Below are 22522 nucleotides of genomic sequence, written 5' to 3' on the forward strand. Positions count from 1 at the left end.
AAAGCAGGGATCGCTGCCGCGAATACTTCGCAGTGACGGATCCGCGCGACGTCAAGACGAACATCCACCAGACAAGGGGGCGGCACTTAAGGAGTCCTATGACTGGATCCTCCACTACCACCAGTTCCAGTGTTAGCGCGATAGTAATGACAGTCAGATCCTTTGGGTTAAGAGGGATCCCGGTAAAGGCAAGACTATGCTACTCTGTGGCATCATCGACGAGCTTGACCCGACCATACAAATAGCAGATTCCTAAGCCAAGATATTTCTGTCTTTCTTTTTCTGCCAAGCAACTGTCCCCAAGTTGAGTAACGCTCATGCTGTCCTGCGTGGTTTAATCTATATGCTAGTGAAGGAGCAGCCATTTTTTCTCTCAGACGTGCAGGAGAGGTTCAGAGACACTAGAGAGCCACTATTTAGGGATAGGGATGCATAGGCTGCACTGTGCAATATGTTTATGGATATCATGCGTGATCCTAGCCTGGATATCATCTATATCGTGGTTGATGCTCTGGACGAATGTGTGCAGGACCAAGACAAGCTCTTACAGTTTATTCTGCGAGAGACACAAGAAACACCCCGTGTTAAATGGATCATTTCTAGCCGGAACCATGTTCAACAGCGTACACGGCTCGTGGAATCACAGTCTATACTGAGCCTGGAACTGCAGGAAAACGCCGAAGCCGTGCTTCTGGCCATCGGAGCTTACATCTCGAACCGGTTAGCGGAACTTGAGTGTCTGGAGGATGATGATACTTTGCGGGAATATGTTCAGCAGACTCTCCATAAAAAAGCCGAAGGAACGTTTCTCTGGGTGGCGCTCGTCGTTCAGGAACTTCAGTATTTGCTTCTACTTGGCCAGGCAATCTCGTAGTAACTTGAGGGCTTGGGTATTACACCCTGAAGATTTCCACGTGAAAGCGAGATTGGACATACTCGTGAGCGTGTCGGAATGGTCCACGCCGAGCGTCCTCTTGCGAGTCTCCATCACCTGCACGTTGAGCTCTTCTGCCTCCTCCCATCGGCCCTGCTTCCTATACGTCGATGCCAGGTTGCCTATACTTATCAGCGTGTCGGTATGATCCACGCCGAGCTTCGTCTTGCGAGTCTCCATGACCTGCACCTTAAGCTGTTCCGCCTTCTCCCATTAGCCTTCTAGTAAATAGGCTTCAGGTAATATCGAAGTACTCGTAAGGGCCTCTTCTTCCTCCGCGCCAAGTAATTTGACTCTATACTTATACGCTTTCGATGCTATTTCCCTCACATCCATAATATGGCCGCTTTCCGACGTATACTATGCGCCTCTATAAAGTAGCGTGGCCCAGCTTAATAGAGACTCTCGTGACTCTGGCCGTTGTGACATCGCTAATCGAACGTGAGGATAGAGAGACCGGCACTTCCCCTAATTTTCATATCGACCCGTAGGGAACTCTTCGTATATATTGCCGATAAATCTTTCCTTCCATCGTTCTGTCTCTCCATAAGATTTCAGCTATGCGCGCGTAGTCAGTTGCACTAGTCGATGCATAGCAAGGGAAGTGCCATTCTCGCCAACACAGATGGAAGAGTAATTCCGTAAAGTTGTGACATCATCTTCAAACTCCGTTCCTCCGTCGGATTCAGATGTCTCCCTATCGCTAGAGTCGTCTATATTTACGAATATTAGAAGTGATTCTGACAACGAAAAGCTTATTGTATTACCCTTACCCTCTATGCGTTAGTGTCTATCATTCCACAGCTATCACTAAAGGATTCATCAGAAAAGGGTTGTTGCTTCAATGATTCCGCAAACTTTCACTATCTCTATTGAAAAATGCTATAAACCAACAAACGACGCAAGGGTTTAAGGTGACTAAATTAAACCTACCTTCTTAGAACTACCTTGGCCTATCCTACACAAATAATGCCCTCGGTCTATATCGACGATCTTCGAATATAGGAATAGTTACAAGATTAGCTGGAAAGAGCTTCTTAGAATTCAGTTACTTTAAAGAGTCTAAATCAAGCGAGCCGATCCACCGCATTTCACATCTTCACTTGCATATTAGAAATATCCTAGAGGCACTATCGCTTCTTCTAGGGTCCCTAAGGCAACGCACTCCCACAAGTATAGTAACTCGTTCACTTTCATAAAGTTACTTATTACCCAGAGTCCCATACTTTAATTATATATTATTCTATCAATGCTAAATCCTAGACACCTAAGCTTCTCAGCATTGATGAGAGAGGCTTAAATTTCGAACTGTACGTAGGGCCCTTAGAAACTAGCCTATCTTAGCTCTAATCCCAGTATCCTATCATAATTGGCGCATAGGCTATACCGAAGGACTTCTGACTATTAATTTTTTTAAGGACCCGAATAGCATCGAGCCACTTAATTCCTTATAGTATTAATACTTCTCGGATTTACAATAGCTATCCTACTATGTACTAATTCACTCACTTTTCCTACTATACTCTGACTTTGTTGCGCTAGGGCCTTTAGGGTTGAGCACAAAAGAAGTGTGATATTTAGAGTGTTTATATTGCTCCTTATAGATATATAAGTAGGAATGCCCGGGATTTAGTGATTAATGCGGGGACGCGAAGTTAGCGGAAAAGAGGATAGGGGGACGAGAGTGATCAAAATAGTGATCAGAGATTAGGATATAGTGCAAAATAGGTGTAAAAGATAAAGCAAAGATTGCGCAAAAAGCAAGCTAGCTAATCGCTGCCAAAATAATAAATGTTCAAAACTTTGGTCAAAAACGAGTAAAAGTTGGTCAAGACAGAGTGGGCCCATAAATTGAGTGAAAACGTGTTCAAAATATATCCAATTGAGCAGTCTCATTCCCAAGATTGCGAGTAGCAAGTTGAAGTGGTTAATCAGCATGATTTACTCGTAGTGTCGATCTGGAGATTCATTACTTTGGCTTTTCATCGGTTTAACTGTTTGGGTATGCAGAAAAGTGCGCAAGCGATCCGAATATGTTTACATATGGCTGCTAGGGCGGAGGGATCCTATTACCGCTAATTAAGGGCTTATTATCCCAAGTCAGGTTTTGATGGGGCCCTATCGGGGATTTAGCCGTCTCTTCCTGGCCCTTTCCCGCGAAGAACCTTGGGGAGTAACGAGAGCCAAACCATCGCTGCTGGGATTACTTCGGTTAAAGTCAATTGATACCCTTACCCGAGGTCAGTTTTCCCCATTTAACCTCCTGCCATTTCTTGAGGATAATAATTTAAACATCATCAATATCGCCTTGTCGTCATTCAGAACTGCACCAGAAGACCCCGAAAATGAGGGGGTTCTATCTTCCCTTACTAGCTGCTATTGGTTCCAGCGGACCGACATTTGCTGCCCTCGCGCCGGCAGCCACTTCCTTGTCTTATGTGATAAGTCCACCGGTGGCTGATGGCGGTAAAGCATGGAAGGATGCTCATGCTCAAGCGGCAGAGCTCGTCGCAGAGATGACACTTGAAGAAAAGGTGAGCTATAACCCCATCCTCCGGTGGGTCTGTCAAGCAAAGCTGATACTTCACAACAGGTAAGCGTTGTCACGGGCCAGGCAGGCCCATGTGCGGGAAATTCGGGCAATGTTACTCGTCTTGGAATCCCAAAAATGTGTTTCCAGGATGGCCCTGCGGGCGTTCGACCTAGTCTTGGAAACACCCAATTTCCTTCAGGCGTGACAACTGCAGCCACCTGGGATGTCGACCTCATCTACGCGCGCTCCTACGCAATGGGCAAAGAGTTCTACGATATGGGCGTCCATGTTGCCATGGCCATGGTGACCGGTAAGTTAGAAGTTACGTATTTGCTATCGACGATCTAGGCTCACGTCACAGGTGGCCCTCTTGGGCGTTCTCCTTATGGTGGTCGCAATTGGGAAGGCTGGTAACAGATTCACTGGGTTTCTCATGCATAGATGTGCTGTTCTAACCAACTGTTAGGTATGCTGATCCCTACGGCACGGGAATTGCAAGCTGGTATGGCGTTAGAGGCATGATGGACTCCGGCGTCCAGACGTGCTCGAAACACTTTGGATTTTATGAGCAGGAAACTTATAGGTACTTGCTAAATTATATCCCCAGGAAAGCCCTCCACTAGTGCTAATGGATCTTCTGGCTTCCTCCTGAGTAGAAACCCATTCAACTTCACAGAACCTTACAGCATTTACAACGCTTCCGAGCAACTTCCAGTTTCTAGCAACGTTGATGACAAAACCAGCCATGAGATATACCTCTGGGCTTTCGCCGAGGCTGTGAGAGCGGGGACAACCCATATCATGTGTGCATACAACTGTATTAATGGTACACATGCTTGCGCCAACTCAGAGGCAAATAACGGTCTCCTCAAGGGCGAACTGAACTTTCAAGGTGCGGTCATCAGCGACTGGGGCGGTATGTCAATCATCTTCTGTCTTCCTGTAGAGTCATCCTTGTTGACCGGCAGTAGGTGTTTGGGGTACTCAGGGTTTTGCGATGGGGGGTCTGGACGTCAACATGCCCGGACGGGGCTATGGTAATGTTTTGGGCCCCTTCTTCGACCAGGAACTGTACCACCTTGTTTCCAACCGGTCCATTCCGGAGACACGCCTCAACGACATGGTCGCGCGGGCCCTCACCCCGGCCATCGTAACGGGGCAGCTGGACAAACCTCTTCCGTCAATTGCCATCAACTCAGTCGGTACCAAAAATTGGCCGGTCCCAGCCACGTATCGGAATGTGCAGAAAAAATCCACCATCGAGCTCGTTAGGAAGATATCCACCGATGGCACAGTTCTCCTAAAGAACACAGGTGGCCTGCCGCTCAAAAACCCGCAGAATATTGCGGTCATCGGGCAGGATGCTGGCCCTAATATCCTCGGCTTGCAGGGTTGTGGTAAGCTCTTCCGGGACTGCGATATCCACAACAATAACGGGACTTTGAGTTTAGGGGGAGGCTCCGGCTACGCGTGGCCCCTGAATCTGATCACACCTCTCGACGCCATACAGGCTGCAGCGCTGAAGGCCCGATCTTTAGTCCAGTTTGTACTTAATAACACGGCGGCTTCGGTTATTGCGGAGACTGTCACTGGTAGTGCGCTCCCTATTGGGCCCCCGGATGTCTGTCTCGTCTTCGCAGACCGGTACATGCGGGAGAATATGGACCGCAACGACTTGAGCCTCAACATCGGCAACTGGACTCATTCCGAGGATATCATCGTACAGACCGCTGCAACTTGTAACAATACCGTGGTCGTACTTCATGTCGGAGGCCCCGTCATCATGGAGGCGTGGATTGACAATCCTAATGTTACAGCTGTAGTCGCTCCCCTGTTTCCAGGCGAGCAGACTGGTCCGGGACTTGTCGACATTCTCTGGGGACGAGTATCCCCGAGTGCTAAATTGCCCTTCACCAGTACGCACCCCGGTTTTATCTTACCACGTTTTGATTTACTGGGATTGACACCTATGTAGTTGCGAAGCAGGAATCCGATTATCCACCAGACACTATCTCTTACGACCACAGCGTCACCCCGCAAGCTAATTTCACGGAAAAGCTGAAGATTGACTACCGCTGGTTTGACACGTATAACATCACCCCACGATTTGGTAAGTTCAATTGGCTTCAGCACGCTCCAACCTGCCTGGTACCAGCTAAATCTTCCCCTTATTCCAAAGAGTTTGGTTTCGGCTTGACATACTCAACATTTGAGTACAACCACATCGAGTTGAAAGACACCATGCGGCCAGATGAACACGCCATCCAAGAGACCAAAGAGAAATTTGCCGGCCAGAAGGGCGACGAATCACTATATGATATCCTGGTGACAGTCACGGCGGCAGTCACAAACACTGGCGACTGGACTGCGTCCGAGGTGGCCCAACTCGTAAGCTAACAATAACAAACCTTAGGTCCAAATATTAACCCCGTAACTGATATTATGGCTACCACGCAGTACGTCGAATTTCCAGCCACCGAAGACGAGCCTCCTAGGTTGCTCCGAGGCTTTGCCAAGTTGAAAAACATGAAACCTGGATCGACCGTAAAAGCATCATTCCCGTGAGTTGTTCCCTCATTCCCATGTAAATTCTGGTGGATTATTATTGATCGATGAGCGCCACTTGCTACGTAGGATTCGCCGCAAGGATGTCATGATCTGGGATGTCCACGACCAAGAGTGGCGATTTCCAGAGGGACGGAATGTAACTTTCCATGTTGGTGCAAGTTCGAGGAATCTACTCCTGGTGAGTTTTCTCTTGTATTTATATTGTACTCCTCGGAGGGCGATTACTGACGTGTGTTGATTCTTCACTAGTCCCTTGAACACACTTTTTGAACTCGTTAAGTTTGCCGTGGTCGGTATGTAAAACTATATTATCTCGCGGAGTATGTTGCGTTGCAGCTAGTGTATTTGTCTTGTCCTGTTGGTCTTGTAGACCAGGACACCCTAAAGCCTAATCTGTCATTAGCCTCCCTGAACCGGAATAAATAGACTGTCCTTGTAGTAAATGTTACAGCCAAGAGCAAGTTGGAACAATCTTGTGTATTCAACGACGGAACCAATTCTGGAGAAAGGAAAGAAGTAGAGAATCTATCTAGTAGGGTTAGATAGCCGGGCGGGCGCTAGCGACGGGTAATAATGTCGTTAGAATAGACGAAGCGGGGCTTACGAGCAGAGCGACCTAGAATAAAGGAGAGAGGTGGACGGATGCACCTCGTATAACGTGCAGAGAGGTAGAGATTAGGGTAGTGGTGGGCGAATTAGAGAGTGTAAATAAATGGAGTATAAAGGTTGCCCCTGTATCCCTCGACGCTAGAAGCCTAAACGTTCGAGAGACGTCAGAAATCCCGATAGCACAATCGGTAACCCAACCAGAAGGACCTCTGGCAAGCCTAGGCTTGCTAAAATTCTGTTACAGAATAAGCTAGGAGGCAGGAAGATGATGTTGTTTCTATGTCGTCACTACGTAACTAAGAAATGGTAGGGGCTGATTAGGTAACTTATACCACGTGACCTCACCACAACACCCTGTCCCAATCAGATATTAGAATTCGAGCTGCTGATTTGACCAGGGAGTGGTTAGTTGATCTCAGAGCGCCACAAAAGGGGGAATTGCGGAGCCTGCTGCGACGACTTTTGGATTGGCATCTTTGATAGAAGTAGTAGTTGTATCTGAACCTGTTTATGGCGCTAAGGGTAGCCCTGATATAGATCATCGTTTTGATTTAACTACAAGAAGACTGCAGAATGCGTACTTGTATGGGAGAGGTAAAAAATAGAGACATTGTTGCTCCGCCTTAGGTAAAAGCCAAGCTCCCTGCAATTGACTTGTCGAAGCTCGTGAAAGCCTCAGGGAATACATTCATTCATTCTATCAGTCTGATAACAGAATGGGACAGTTTTTAATATAGTCTCGTCGAATCTAGAAACAATTTGGCTGATTGTGTTTAGTGGTGTTGGCGTATCCGGGGAGGAAGATGTCAAAGCAGGGGAACATCCTTCTTTAAGTCTTCTCTAGAGGCTGGCAATAAACTCAACTCTGTCATTATCACATACCTAGCAGGCCCTGACATACTTTCGGGACAGTATCTCTGAAGCAACTGGTGTATTTGCTCAAATCTCGGCCGAGGAGGATGATTTACTCCCCTAAGTTTCAACTGAATGTATTCCACAACATGGATCTCCAGGATCTTTCCTCTTTCCGGATCAGCTCCATGTTCCAGCAAGACCTGACCACTAAGACATAGCCCCGGAATGCTGTACATCGATAGCAAAACCCACTAAAAGGTTCTTAACCCTAGGCTAAAAACGAAATAATCGGCTTCACAGTACGAATCGCACTTTCCTAGAGTAAAGACTGATCAAGTTCGGGATTTTCTATAACGGACTTTTCTCGGGGGGTTGAAATTAGAGATTATGATCCACTTGCGTAGCTTATGCCTTCTTGATCTAAGTCTTAGTCCTTTACGATATTCTTATATCGTATGTTAAGGCTTGGGGAAATTATGATTTCCTAATCGAGAAAAGAAATTGCCTCTCCTAAAAGGGTGATATGCTCCGATCGGACTATATTTAAATCCCATGACGAATGATAGTAATAGAAAGAACTCTTATAGGGCTAAAGAAGAAAGAAAATTCTCTACGAGGGCTGAGCCTAAGCTTTCCCTAAATCAGGGACCTAAATTATAAGCTACGATCACTATATAGCGGGCTACCCTTTATAAGCCTTTAAGGAAACTCTAATTTCTTGCTAATCACCCACTTTCTTTCTCAACTTCCGCTTGTCATCAAAAGCTCTATTACTCATGGGCCCCTCCTTCTACAGGACCCAAAAGAATCTTCAAAATATACAGATCAATCATAAGGAATCTTATCAATACCATGGAAGCTGCAATTAAGCAAGATATAGACCGTCGACTGTAAGTTCCGCACAAAGTTGTACCACCCGATTCGCCCGCCGGAGTATCGCTCACCGGTATAAACGTCAGACACTCTTTCAACACCGTCGTTTTACCTCTCACCCTTTTCACATTGCGCGGTCCTTTATCCTCAAGATCCAGTTCATTGAATCAGATCAAAGTCCTGTAGTAAAAGATGCTTTCAATTGAGAATCAAAGGTAACTATAGAAACCGTCACTTACCTACCTCCCTCGCCCTCACAAAATAAACGCTGTGAGCCCACAGGAAGTTTGTGTGTCTACTGTATCGGCGTGACTACCACAACAGCGGGTTCTCCCTACTATGCTCAGCTTAAGCAACTAAACACGACTCATTCATCAATAAACATCGATAAACACTACTCATCAATAAAAACTACTCATCAATCAACACTACTCATTTGTATGGAAGGAGCTTGCCAATCGCAGGGAGAGGAGGAAATATTGTAGTATTGTATTCTTACTGCCCGAATAACAAGGCATACATGATAATCTTAGTAATTCCGATTTGAACCCACGACCATTCTGGTGGTGGTTACAGTACAGCAATAATTGACCTCTTACTTTGCTAAGAGCAGGATAAGATGGCAGACCTGCGACATCTCATCAACTTGGCTTCCCGGACTCACTCTCATCTCTCATTCGGGACTTCTGGGGAGGAAAAGGTGCCGTGGCTCTTCATTGGCTGCTAAAAAGCGGTACAATGACTCATGCATACCCCAGCAAGACGTATTCTCCAGTCCCCTTGGCCCAAACCCGCGACCTTAGTCTAGATTCCAAGTCAACATCTGCCGTGTCTCTCGAATAATGCTTCCTTGTCTACGGCGCATACTGTAAAGAACAACTCATACTTGCATTCCCTCTCCTCTGCACCCTAGATGTCTCTTATAAATAGATGCCGAAGTGCATATTTTACCATTCTATCATTTCTTTTGTAGTCAGCATCATCCTAACAATGGGAAAGAAGAATCTCAACCAGCATCTGACTCAAGCGAAGGACAAGCATCCAACGCATGCTCAGGTAGCTCCAAAGATCCCTTACGATCAGCCATTGTCATCGTGAGAATTCCAACCCAACTGCACCGGACATATTCTGACCTGTAGTGGACCTTATGAACTTCCATTTGTCACAGTCAGCATCGGGAGTCAGAAGTACGGTCTCCCCAGTTATTTTCTTCGGCAACACCCGCATTTTGACGACCAACTCTCTGGGACCACAGGAATCGACCTTACCGATATTCATAAGGATGCCGGTCATACATTGGTGCACTTCTTGTACTCAGGGAGCTATGAGACGATAAATTCCCCACTCGAGGAAGGCGAGCATGGAATTACTAGAGAATATGGAAGAGCTGTCCTTGCCATCAGGCATCCAGGGCGTACAAGCTTCCGGCTCTCGAAGCCCTTGCCAAACGCTACATGGAACTTTTCAGCGAACTAATGTCTACGCTTGAGATTCTTCAAATAACGAGGGAGGTCTTTTCAAAGCTCCCTGAAGATGAAACTTGGTTTTCGAACCATATCAGATCATGTCTCGAGCAATGGTTAGGCCCCCGAGAATCAACATTAAATTTCGATTCACTCTATACAGTTCTGGGTCAAGATCACTCCTTTGACAATGTTGTGACGAAGATGATGCTTGAAATACTATCCAGTTGCTTATGTTTTCGGGAAACTATCGAGGGCCAGAACAGCCGCCACAGGCAGAATAGTTCGGCCAAAGAACTTTTGGTGACGGTGGAAATGAGTAAAGAATCACAGACGGAAGATTTGCCTGCTAGACACCAATTTGTTCCCAACGAGGTCCCAGTCGAGGCTTATCCCGAAGATGCTGCCGCTCCTGCTGAGGAATATCCGGAGCCCGAGGAGGTTCCAATCGAAGCGGAGCCCGAGGATGCAGTTACTGAAGTCCATCCTGCTCAGGAGGACTCATTTGCCGAAGAATTTCCTGCCCTCGAGCGCGCTACTAAGGTCCCCCTAACCCCACATTTGTTAGAGAACCTTTATTTGTACGAAAGTTGGGAGATTCTCTCCCCAAAAGAGGAGGTCGAGGACCAGAACTCTTAGGGCGAGGGGGCTTCCCATTCCAGACAAAGACGGCGTAATTTCAACCTTGGTGGTCTAGGATTCCATATCTCAGCTCCCTGGTTACTTTCATCGAATGAAGTCTTTCAGTTTTTTTCAGTTGGATAATGCTTTCCCTAGAAAATACTGTAAATATAAGGGTTTTTTCAAATTCTGAGGCGATAAACAAGTACCCCGTACTTCCACTCTTGATGTTGCCAACAGTGCCGCTAGGCCGTTTTAGGTATATTGGATATTGTAAATGGAGGGATAGGTGAGAGTTAGAGCGGAGGGATTTTCTTTTGCTTCCTGGCGCTCCGTCTCTAAGGACACAATAGTTGTGTTAATATGGACGATCCTTTTGAGAAAATTCTGCTACCTCTACTTATACAGTGTCTAACGCGAGGATCGTACACCTTGAACGGTGCGCCGGAGGACCCACAAGGGCCGATAGAGGTGCACTTATGATCCAGATCCTGGTTAAGCTGCACCCCGAGCTTTTTCACCAAAAGTGCATGCAAGCTCCAAGATTAGGTCGATACTCCTAGGGTACGGTCGACGTGGGACCCGTCAGATCCTATGCGGTAAGCTATACGACCTTAGCGACTGAAGCCCGCTCTGGCTAGGCATGTGGTGAACACCCCCAAGGTCGGGGCCCTTAGAGCAGAGGGCCAGGGTGGTGTGCCCAGGTACCCGTCATGAGGTCGGACGCAGCTGCCTTGGGCCATCAGACCAGATATTGCGGGACCGGGTACCCCCGACCGACTCAATCATCAGACGCTAGTCGTATGACTAGGCAAGTATCCCAGATAACTCCATTCACAAAAACCAGTTAGCGTTGCGTAACTAGGGACAACTAGATGATCCTTAAAACGGCTAGGTGGTCCCTAGTTACGCGTTGCCAACTGTTACTGTGAATGGAGTTGTCTAGGATGATACCTCGGCTCATTCCACGGTGGTGTTATGATAATTCCGATGGGAGGTTGTTCACACATTGATGTCTTATGCCCCTCTGGGCCCTGTGGATTCTGCCGAGGAGGTCACCCATCGGCGGCTAACCGTCAGCCCATCGGCGGCTAACCGTCAGCCCATCGGCGGCTAACCGTCAGCCCATCGGCGGCTAACCGTCAGCCCTTCGGTGGCGCATCGGTACTCTGCGGGTAGGCCACGCTGGCTGGTTACACAACCTTTCAGCCAAGGCGCCCTTGTTTTCCGCAGGATGTTTTCTACAGCGGATAATCGATCGTACAATTCTGTCGAGAGTTCATTGTTGAGTCGAATATTATTAAGAGACTCAAGGAGTAGTTGAACGCTGTACACTGCGGATTTAGTGACTTGAGTGGTAAGTTCGTTGGCGATGAACGGTTGAATATTTTCTATCTGAAATACGATCAGTGACAGAAGGAGAAAGATATTTGTATTGCACTCACTCTCGCTCGATCGAATACGTTGCCTAATGCAGTCATTAGGTCATTAGGTCAGTTTCTGAAGGGAGCCGGTGTAGGGAGCATTTATTCAGGATTTTATCTCCATCAAGAATAGGTAGTAATGGCGTTATGCTCCGGTCAGACCTAAGCTCCCGGGAACCTAGAAGAATATTTATATAAAAAGACTACATGATTAGCTTAATATCTCCGTATATAAGATAATACCGTGAGGGTTTCCGGAGAACACGTTAGCGCTCCCAGGAGCTATTGTTTAGTATATGCGTGTAGCAGGTTAAACGTTCATGTTTTTGTCTACTTAATATAGCGAAAATAGCATAACGTAAAAGATCTTTGGCTAAGTAGCAGACGGCCGTGGAGGGGTATATAAATCATTACAGAGAGATCTGCGAAGTGGCCAATAAAAAGGCAGGAAAAATTCGTAGTTCATCTAGGAAACACAGTCCATCACATTTTGCCTACGTAGTTCTCCTATATCTGGCCAATGTACCGGGGAAAACTGTGAATGCTCCTAGGAAGGTCAAGCCTAATATAAGGCAAATTTTCCTATTAAACAATATTCACTACGTATATTCTGTTAGTAAAGGGAAACATCGTCAAATCAAAAGCAAATCCCCGCCGCCAACTCTTTTTCGGTGGAATTTGAGATTAGGAACCACTGCCATAGGTCGAGCCACTGATTGACCTCTTTCCCAATTAGAACTGAGCATTCTAATACTATATAGTTTCATATCTTGAACTCTCATGTACGGGTTCATGCACACATTCATATATTCATATATTCATATATTCATATATTCACACATTCACACATTCACACATTCTCCTTCGCTTCATCGCACTCCTTTACTACAAGTAGATTTATAAATATAATACTGTATCATATTGAATTTTATCTTTTTGGGGAAATATCACTATTTTTAATATATATAAGCATAATCAACGAATTTACGATAATACTTTTTGGTAGAAAAAAGGAATACACTAGCTGTACTGTTCAAAGTGCACTACCTAAGGAGTTGTTTTAGCCTTATGGTAGCGCTTTGGCTGGCTTGGTTTGTTCCCCTTGAACTGATGATAAGGCCCAGAGCGTTATAAACGGGATAGGTTTTGTCCTAGGAGCTTATAGTTATAAACGTGCTGCTTATATATTCGTGGGACCCCTTAATTATCTATAGCTCTACTAAGTCAGATTCGCGGGTGGAACTTGACTATAATCGGGCATTCTACTAAATTGGAATACACTAGGCTTGTGTTATATAGATTCTGTGGCGTGTAAGTTGTTTCGCTATGAATAATATATCTAGTTAAGATCACGTAAAGGTTGTATTTGAGTATTCTGTATACCTGCGTGTCTGCATGTAATATATTAGAATATCCTTCGCTGTTTATTTATCCGCTGAATTGGAGCGTACGGTTGAGCCGCTATATAATATTCGAACTTGTAATGAACGGTAGGCGGAATAACCCCTAGGTGTCAGTTACTGAATCATACTCGTCTCGTATTAATACTATTATAGGAATATTAGAAGATGGTAGCTAAGGATAATAGATTATGGCTGAATTAAAGCTTATATAAAATCCGTAATTATATTACGGCAGGTAAGGACCTATTAGTCCTACTGTTACGAGCCAATCGAGATGAGGACAACTGTCTGCATTCGGTGCTATCTGACGAAGGAATCAAGTCTGGAGGGGAAAGGGAAAGGAAGATGCGTGCGATTCTAGAATCTTGCCTAATGTTGCGAGCAGTGAGATCGGCCTCCATGCCTTGGCAATGGTGTAGTCTTCCTTGTTCGGTTTCCTCAGCGGGATGATCTTTGCGTGTCTCCACTGTTTCGGCAGCGTGCCTTCTTCCAGTGACGCCTGGAAAAGATCGAGGACCCGGTGTTTGACCGTGGGCCAGGTCATCTTCCAGACTATGGCTGGTAGGCCATCATCGCCTGGCGCCTTCCAAGACTTCGTTGCGAGCAACTGCCGCTCTACCTCTTCCATGATGATGATCGGCATCTCTACCGGCGCTCTTTGTGGCCTGGTTCCCTCATCGTCAATGCTGTCCGGCAGCGGCGGGAAGAATTTGGTTAGTAGTTCTTCTGCCTGCTCCCTATGATCGGTGGTAACCGTTCCGTCTGCTCTGAGCTGCGGTACCTTCCCGAAGGCTGTGTCTTCCCCTGATTTCAGATACTTGGCAGCTTTCCAGATGTTGTCGTTGTCGGCCAGAAACTCGTTCCAGTGTTTCTTCTTTTGTTTCCGAATCGCCTCATGGTATTGCTTCGCGGCGCTTGCGGCCATGTCCTCTAGCTGTGGCACCTTTCGCCCTGCGCGTCTTTCCGAGCGGGCGTGGTTTCTCCAGTGTGTGTATATCTGACGGAGTTGCGTTAGGTCCGCTGTCCACCATCGCTTTGCGTGCGGTGACGGTTTGGCCTTCGGCGTCAACGCACGAACCGCTTCCGACACAGCGCACATAAGCCGATCGGTCTTCTGCTGTACGGAGCCTTCCAGCGGAGTGGCAGCTAGCGTCCTCGCGATTCTAGCATTGATCTCTCTCCACGGTGCGTTCTTGAGTAGCAGTTTGTCTGTCTGCGTTGGAGCCGTCCAAGGCGCATTAAAAACGGTGCACGAACCCGACGCCGCCTAACCACGTCGACCGACTCAACGACACCCTCCTCACCAATTTACACCTACCACCTTGTGCCAAATATGGTGGACGCGCTTCAACTGCCGAGGATAGGATGTTGAACACTTGAAGAAGCGCCTTCAAGCCAGTCTACTAACAAAATCACTGACCCACAACGATCCTTATGATATATACGGCAAGGATCCATGCATGGGCTCGAAGGAGACACGGCATATGTATATAAGGACCCATATTGGTAGATCAGTTTCAGTTGCCCTTTCGGCTTAGCCGCCGGGAGGTAATGAATTGTGTGTGTGTAACCATGGAACATTCTGACTCACAGTAACCAGTCGGCTTCACGTAACTGCCTTTGCTTTGAAAATTCATCCCTAGACTATATTCTATACTGTAATTGTGGCGATGAAAATTGTATTGTACAGTATTGTATGCGGGTCCGCCGATCCCCTGCTTTACAAGTGTGGATCCTCCTGGAGTGAGGCTATAACCGATTAGAACAACAAGGCTTGGGGCTCCAGACACATGAATATTATTATTTCCTCGTACGAAGCCCTTCCTCCAATTTGAACGGCTGACTGCGCACCGTAAGACTTCGAAACTTTGATAAAATTATGTCGGATCATTATTGAAGACTCGGGTTTGAGGTCTCTACTCTATCACAAGGTAACATCGCCAGATGAGTTGCTTCAGCCACGTAATTAAGCGTGTCCATTCTCGACTCAACGCTAATGCAAGATCCCTGACCCTTTTCAAAGTTACTATTCGTTCCATCACGTGCATCAACTCTCAAGAAAATGATTGTCGAGCGGCCATTCAACAACTCTATTTCCTTTGTCGATTGTTGTCTTGTTAAAACTCTGCCTCCAATTGCACCAATTTCGGCAATATGATATCCCTCGCCATCTTTGACTTCGATGGCACTCTCTTCGACACACATGAATCTATCTCACAGACAATCAAACTGACTTTCGATGCTCTCCACCCCAGCCATGCCCCTCCTCAAACCGAAATCCACCGCCTCATCTCCAGCGGCGCCGGCCTAGCAGACACATTCCAGGCTCTACATCCCACGCCCTCTGAATTTACACCTACCGTTGAAGAGGAATGGATTGATAGATACCGAGCGCTTTATGCCACCCATGGCCAACTTCTCATCAAGGCTTTCCCGGGCGCGAAGGATCTTTTGGCTGAGCTGAATGCCCACAAGGTCGCTATTGCCATTGTGAGTAACAAAGGTGTGGCTGCAGTCAAGACCACTCTCGAGCGCAATGGCTTGGAGGGCTACGTGCCTGAAGATTTGATTATTGGGGATAAAACACCAGGGGCAAAGCGCAAACCAGACCCGGCCAGCTTCGTGGATGTCCTAGTTCCTGTTCTGCGAGAAAAGTATGGCCTGGGGAATGTTGACCCGGCCAGTGTGCTGGTGGTGGGGGATACAGTGGCGGACCTCCAGTTCGCAAAGAATATTGGAAGTAAGGGATGTTGGTGTCGGTATGGCTATGGAGATCGGGAGGCTTGTCAAAATGCGGGGCCAGACTTTGTGGTCGATTCTCTTGGGGAAGTTGTGAACATTGCCATGAAATAAGATTTCCCCTAATATCGAGGCGGAAATGAAATTTTGGAGCCCGTCACTGAACTTCTCGGAAAGTACAACTGATTTGCCCCATGAACGGTACTCGAACGCTAGTCGGCAGTAAGGTGAGGAATGGGCCTTCGCTCATAGTATTATAGAGTTCGTTGACAATCTTAAAAGGCAGATTAATGCCGTAATATCTTCCCGAATCATAGTCCGAGTCAGCATATAGCCGATTTGCTGGTTGGACCGAGAGGACGGCCCGGGTTTTGAGAATCTAACCAACCGACCAACCGAACACAACCATCATAAAAGACGTCAACCAGAGCAGACCATCCCTGTCAGAACTCACCACATAGCCTTCCACAATGGATTGTTTTTCTGTCTTCCGGTCGTCTTCATCTATTCGGCTATCAACCCATTTATCTACCAACATTTGATCCACCCAAAACATTAGCCCCTTCGCAAAGCTCATTCCATCCCCGGGTTGTTATCGACACACTTCCCCGACATCTTGTAATATTCGCGATTACGTGGACCATATCTACCCCCTTAGATCTGAATCAGATCGGTGAAACTGAGTATTAATCTCCGAACCATTCAATTAATAAGTACATCATGTATACTCGAGAAAACGAAGCTCCGCCGAGGATTTTGATTATACTTTGAGAACTGCGGTGATCACGTCCTTCAAAGCAAGCACCTGTCACTCCCTCAATCATTGCCTCAATCATTGCCTCAATATTTGAAGATATCTCCTGATCCCAGTTGTGAAGAAGCTCCTTTACCTTCGAGATATCACTTCCAGTCATGGATATGAAGCAGTTCTGAGGTGTGTCCTTTTGCTCGATATTCCATTGTTCCAAGGCACAGACTGAAATTCAGCATGCATCGTTGATAGCTACCATGTCAATGTCTTCCCATTGGTACCAGTATGGCTGAGCACGTCTTGTTGAAGAGCCATCCAGATCAAATATGCCGGATCAAAGAATTCGACCAGGCACCCGAGGACTGTAATGTTCTCGTGCTGATTCGGAGAAAGGTGATTAACGAGGCACCTAAAAGCTATGAGTTAATCTATAGTAATCTGAAATAGTAGATTCTTCGCCATTCATACCTGGAAAATTCTTTCAATGGCTTCCTTTCCCATGCCCATAAGTGATAAATGCTTCGTAACCCTTGGATAACCTCAACCAAGACACTCTGGGCCGTTAAGAACTTGACAGCCACAGGGATTGAATAGCTTCAAGAAAGTCCCTTGAGATTTAAGTCTCTCGGATGGTAGAGATTCTGTCAATTGGGTAGTGTTAAGGAATTCCAGTTCTCACTCTGTAGTAGGACTGATTATCGAGGATTCAGTTCTCGTTGCTCTAACTTGCCGGGGTGTAGATTACTACACTTCCACAACGACGACGTCTGCGACACGGTCTATATCAACTCTGTGCATGGACTGTGTGCAAGCAAGCCAAGATCTCTGTTTCTCCTTGGCTATATGGATTTTGTATTATGGGTATGCAAGCCGTAGCCGACTCGGCGAAAGTTTCAAGCCATAGCGTACACAGTAGGCGATGGAGTCCACTTTGTGACTGTTGGTTGTAGCCGAATGTCCTGACCGACAAGAATATTCCACTCATTTCGTGTGATTGGAGTAACATCCGATGCCGAGAGTGGAGTTTTGGGCCCACGCCTGACTGAAGGAGGCTTCATGGTGCTCGACTTTAGAGGGCTTGCCCTCACGGGACTGGGACTCGTCTTCTGTGCGACTCCTTTTGCGGCCGATGGCTTTGCTAGCAGTGCCTTGTTTGTACCAGGCTTGGAGGGGATTGTCTTTACCACTGGTTGCCGACGGGCACGAACAGTGCGAATCGGCACGGTGTGGACCGGCGACTTTCGAGAATTTTCTGACTTGGCTTTTGATGGCAGGATGATGGCTTCTTGATTGTGTATTTTTTTATATGCAGTGGCAACGGCAGCGAGTAGGTCGTCCTTTACGTCTAATTGTTCATAGACGCGATGGAAAAAGGCCTTGCTGAAGGGGCGGCCTTGGAAATCTTTGATGATGCGGTGAAGTAGTTGTACGCAAGAATTCAAGGGCTGTTCGTCCGATCGGGAGAAGGGGCGGTTTGAGAGAATGCACATGCGACGTTTAAAGATATAGATGCGATCCATGTTTAGAAGAGTCAGGCCTTCTTGGCTAAAGATGACTTCGTTCTGGAGGATGGATTGTTGCACGAGGCACTCGTTCGCATGGCGTTCATGCTGGCTGCGGCTGAGTGCTTCTGTCCAGCTTGGGCCAAGGGAGAATCTCTTCGCCCCTTTTGCAATCGCTCGCTCCAGTACACGCCGTGAAGGAAGATCGAGAGGTGTGATAGGGATGATCATGAGATCGGAGGCTTGGCCAGTTGGGTATGGCTTGCCGCGACCGACCAAAAGTGTGACGTGCATGGTCTTTTGTTGCAACTTGGAGGAAATATACTCGAGGGCAGGAAGAATAGATGGAAGAACGACTTCGGAGTCAAAGTTGAAGTCTGGGGAAAGAGGAGGAGAGATCATATCGTTGGTGAGCAAGCGAGTGGGTGAGCTTGGGACATAGATGCCCGATGGTCGTGGGAAGCGCATTACACCCATTGTAAGATAGTTGTATACAAAAGACTATGAAGTGAAAGAGAAATATTAAGTGATATCAAAAGGCCCTTCGAAAGACCGAGAAGAAATGCCTCGTTGCTGGAAGAAATCCAGGTTGGCCTGAAGACAGGGCAGACTTCGACCTCGAGCGACCTGATATAACTACCCTTCCCAAAGGAGGATCACCAACACTCGACCAACACCCACTTCCCCGCACGAGTTGGATAAACACGGATCTTAAGATAGAATGCTCCCAAATTATCCTGGATTTAGCTGCAGAACTGTTGCTAATGATAGCAAAATCGAGCACCTCATTGTCCAATCACTGTGTCTGAACCTCCCCCGTACCTTTGTGGGGCGACCCTATATCCAATCATATCAAACATCGATCGGCACGCCGAAAATAAACCAACCACCCCGTAGCCGCCGAGGCGTTCATCCGCCAATCACCAAGCAACGAGGCTGTCACCTCCAAAGGCTTTATGCAGGTCGTCACACATAAGCACTGGGATTAAGAATCCAGTCATCATCCACAGCGGGTGTTGGTTCGCAGTCGTTTATTCGTGATAGCTCATCTTAGTCCGTGCACAATCCGACTGCATCGCATAATTTCCACTGTCCAAGAATCTCCTGAGCTCTTGGGCTCCTATCGAAGGGCCATTGCCGCTGTTCACAACGTAGATTTTTGTTGATTTTCAGGGGTCTCGCTTGCGGAGTGAGGCATTTTTGCAGTTGTCTTTTTTTTCTTCGAATTTTTGTAGACCTCGTCGACACCCTGGAGCACGCAACTGTCCCCTAGCTAGTAATAGCCCTCTTCTGCATATGACTTTGACGAAGTGTCTAGTATAGGGCACATCGAGATCCAGGGTACACACACAGCTAGAGATTACCCACTGTGGAAGTAGATCATTATCTTGTCACATACTACAGTATGCTCCATAGACTCCAATGGCCGCGTCATCTTCCCAGTTCTTGAGGACTATTCTTAGTTCAAAGCAGAGGACGGCGTGCTGGCATCTATGGTGAGATCGAGACAGATTCAAGACGAGCAAGCAACCAATGCATCCCTACTCTTGCAATGACATCCTGGATAATCTATCTCGAGCGTTTGTGCATATCGCGTTGCTCTCGAGCCCAGGGAGCGTGCATTCAAAGGACCGAACCGCGAACGACAGTTTCCTGTTGTACCCAATCTGACGACATCCTGTACCGCCATCGGAGCATCTACTGTAGTCCAGGACAACGATGCAATGCTGAGGTGAGTCAGCGAACAGCTCATCAGCTGTCAGCTATGACGGTCATGATGATAGAAGAATCGGGAAGGAAGCCCGTGTCTGTGAACCAACAGCATCACCACGGCGAGCTATCGACCAATGCCGTGTTTTCTAGAGCCGCATGGGGCTGGATTCTTGCGGGGTATTGCACAATGCGTTCTACAAGTTCGAGGGCCCATGCTATCGGTTTGCTCAGCTATCCAATCATAGCTAACCTATAGCCCAGCTGTTCGTCTTGTTGGTTTATTAACCTTATTAATGGGGGCCAAAATCAGGCGGCAATGTCGGGTGTATTCAAGGCTAATTAAGCATCATTTCCTCGCTCTACTTGTTTACCTTCTCTTTTTTCGTGAAGGAAAAAGGGCGCTCATACACGGCACCAAAAAGACGGTGTGTTGTGAACAGAATGATGGAAAGGGACCAACGTTGAAATCTCGCTCTCGCGGAGCTCGACCGAGCGGTATTGAACTGTTGAGCAGTCGTCGCTCAATTGACCAAGAGATCGATTACGGGCACAGGTCTACATTTCGGCACTGGCTTTCCAGTCACTGGCTTAGGACTTACTTTCGAGCCTAGCGTTATGTACGCCACTTATATCGGTCCCGGTCATGTCAGAACATCCCGTTCTGACATGCTTAGTCTTTTGGCCCGTTCGATTAGCGGGTCCCGGCGCATGTCGTAAGAGAATGTAGCGCTCTCAGACAAGCTTACCTAAATGTGCCCCCCGGCGATACTGCCCTACAAAGCATTGCTGAAATCCCCCCCGGGGAAGTTCATGTTAATCTGCAAGCTCCATATGCCTACTAGATTAGGGAGACCTAAACCGCGGTCCCCGTCGATAGCAAGGTTCCCCTACGGCTAACTCCTAGATGAACTATACATTTCGGGATTCTCGGTTTTTCGTTTAAAGGAATAATAAGAATTGCACTGTATTTAACTCTGTCGGGAAGGTTTCCATTCTTGATAAAGTTGAGACCGTAGAGGATCTGTCCAGGGCATTCCCAAGTCCATAAAATGCGAGGTTTCTAAACCGCCTTGTTCTCAAAGCCTGGGATTTCAAACTCCCAGTTGATTGAACTTGCCCCCTCAGTTTACGAAATTATGCGGCGACAATACTCTAGGGATGATAGGAAGCCGATGTTCTCTCACAAAGTCGGAACATTTTGACACATAAAAACAAGAAACCTTGGATGAGGCGTTGTGGTGGAAAAGGGACTTTTCTTTGTGGGTCTAAGAAAAGCTTATTCTCAGGGTCTCAATCTGAATATGTAAGACGCGGATGGAATTCCCAGATTGGGCCGCCGGGAAAGCTGGATGGTATTCAAAGAATAAGCCCATGGCTTGAGATTCGACTTCAATTTATTCCAATGGTACTTAAATAGGGAGAGGGGGGTTGGTCCTCCGGTTGCTAATCATAGATGAGTAGACAGGACTTGATTATCATAGCTAGGGGAAGCAAGATCTATATCACGCCCTAAACGCCCCGAGCTTCTAGATTCTAGAATCATTGATCAGCACCAAGCAAGGCATTTTCATATTTTCCCACCACGTGGGCCGGTTCGTGGGAAGTTTCCTGAGATTTCACCGATAGGACTTGGGAACGATCGGAAATCCGAATAACCCCATAAGCCTTCGTCGACATTAATTCCAAGAGGCTGAGACCCAAGATCACGCGTATTCTAGAAAATTCGCTATCAGCGTCGGTTCCATGGATTTTATGGTGATTGCAAAGCCAAAGGAGACAGAAAAAAGTGGAAGGGCCCCCTGCCGTGCCGTCGGTGGCACCAGGGTAGCTGCCAAGGCAGCCAGATTGTGCAAGTTGTATATTAGCGGGTGTGGCCAATTGGCTGGAGGGGCAGTGGCGGGGAAGTATCTGGTCTTGGCGGGCCGCCCGGGCGCAACGCTGGCTGATCGCCAAGCCTCGTCTACCCCTTCAGGATCATCAGGACAGCCTCACCGTCTGCATCGAACGGGCTGATCGTCTCCTTTTTGTATATTTTTCACTTTTACAAGGCAGAAAGCCAGGTCATCCGATCAAGAATCGAATTCTTAACACTAACTCTGTGCTCCATAAGCATCGATACTAAGGCTATGCCTAGTGGCGGCTCCGCGAAGTATATGGACGCCTTTCGGCGCCTTTGGATTGACATGTCTATAATCGGTCAAGATCGACATTGCTACGGTATCTCTAGGTGGATTCAACTAGACTCAACGATCAGAGACACCGAGAAATAAGAAAATGCCGACGCAAACCGACCCGCCCCCTTCTATCTCCGTTATAAACCGACCAGTCGTTGTCGAGGCTTTTCGAATTAATCTTTCCCTTCCGAGATCTTGGCGGCTCGGCGGCTGGCTTGGCCTGGGGCGGCAACTCCGGGGGTCTTATCGCGAAGCTTTGACAAAGGGAAATTGGAGAGCTGAGAAATGGACTGTCAGTGATATTACGATATAAGGAGGTGGACGCAGATTATAGGTTGTCTACATTCAACGGTATTCTAT

At 47.2% G+C, this 22522-nt stretch overlaps 6 protein-coding genes across 6 annotated transcripts; 4 read left to right on the plus strand and 2 right to left on the minus strand.

The window, feature by feature from the left end:
• Positions 1-451: 451 nt before the first annotated feature.
• N7458_009134 (uncharacterized protein) lies at positions 452-874 on the plus strand (the record flags this gene model as incomplete). Its single annotated transcript, XM_056912516.1, has 1 exon — positions 452-874. One exon carries the CDS (start codon positions 452-454, stop codon positions 872-874), a length of 423 nt encoding a protein of 140 aa, XP_056761365.1.
• A 2405-nt stretch (positions 875-3279) lies between these two features.
• On the plus strand, positions 3280-6305 carry N7458_009135 (beta-glucosidase; the record flags this gene model as incomplete). The annotated part of the gene is made up of 11 exons (XM_056912517.1): positions 3280-3468; positions 3528-3777; positions 3829-3877; positions 3934-4050; positions 4154-4383; positions 4439-5383; positions 5443-5577; positions 5623-5855; positions 5925-6028; positions 6102-6213; positions 6285-6305. 11 exons carry the CDS (start codon positions 3280-3282, stop codon positions 6303-6305), a joined length of 2385 nt encoding a protein of 794 aa, XP_056761366.1.
• Positions 6306-9826: 3521 nt separating this feature from the next.
• Positions 9827-10474, plus strand: N7458_009136 (uncharacterized protein; the record flags this gene model as incomplete). The annotated part of the gene is made up of 1 exon (XM_056912518.1): positions 9827-10474. The coding sequence occupies one exon, from the start codon at positions 9827-9829 to the stop codon at positions 10472-10474; it is 648 nt and encodes a 215-aa protein (XP_056761367.1).
• Positions 10475-13835: 3361 nt separating this feature from the next.
• N7458_009137 (reverse transcriptase) lies at positions 13836-14382 on the minus strand (the record flags this gene model as incomplete). The annotated part of the gene is made up of 2 exons (XM_056912519.1): positions 13836-13841; positions 13903-14382. The coding sequence occupies 2 exons, from the start codon at positions 14380-14382 to the stop codon at positions 13836-13838; spliced, it is 486 nt and encodes a 161-aa protein (XP_056761368.1).
• Positions 14383-15437: 1055 nt separating this feature from the next.
• Positions 15438-16136, plus strand: N7458_009138 (HAD family hydrolase; the record flags this gene model as incomplete). The annotated part of the gene is made up of 1 exon (XM_056912520.1): positions 15438-16136. The coding sequence occupies one exon, from the start codon at positions 15438-15440 to the stop codon at positions 16134-16136; it is 699 nt and encodes a 232-aa protein (XP_056761369.1).
• A 1530-nt stretch (positions 16137-17666) lies between these two features.
• Positions 17667-18752, minus strand: N7458_009139 (uncharacterized protein; the record flags this gene model as incomplete). The annotated part of the gene is made up of 1 exon (XM_056912521.1): positions 17667-18752. The coding sequence occupies one exon, from the start codon at positions 18750-18752 to the stop codon at positions 17667-17669; it is 1086 nt and encodes a 361-aa protein (XP_056761370.1).
• Between the last annotated feature and the right edge of the window lie 3770 nt (positions 18753-22522).

The sequence above is a fragment of the Penicillium daleae genome (assembly GCF_028827525.1).
Source record: "Penicillium daleae strain IBT 16125 chromosome Unknown utg000008l_segment0_segment0, whole genome shotgun sequence".
Lineage (NCBI taxonomy): Eukaryota > Fungi > Ascomycota > Eurotiomycetes > Eurotiales > Aspergillaceae > Penicillium > Penicillium daleae.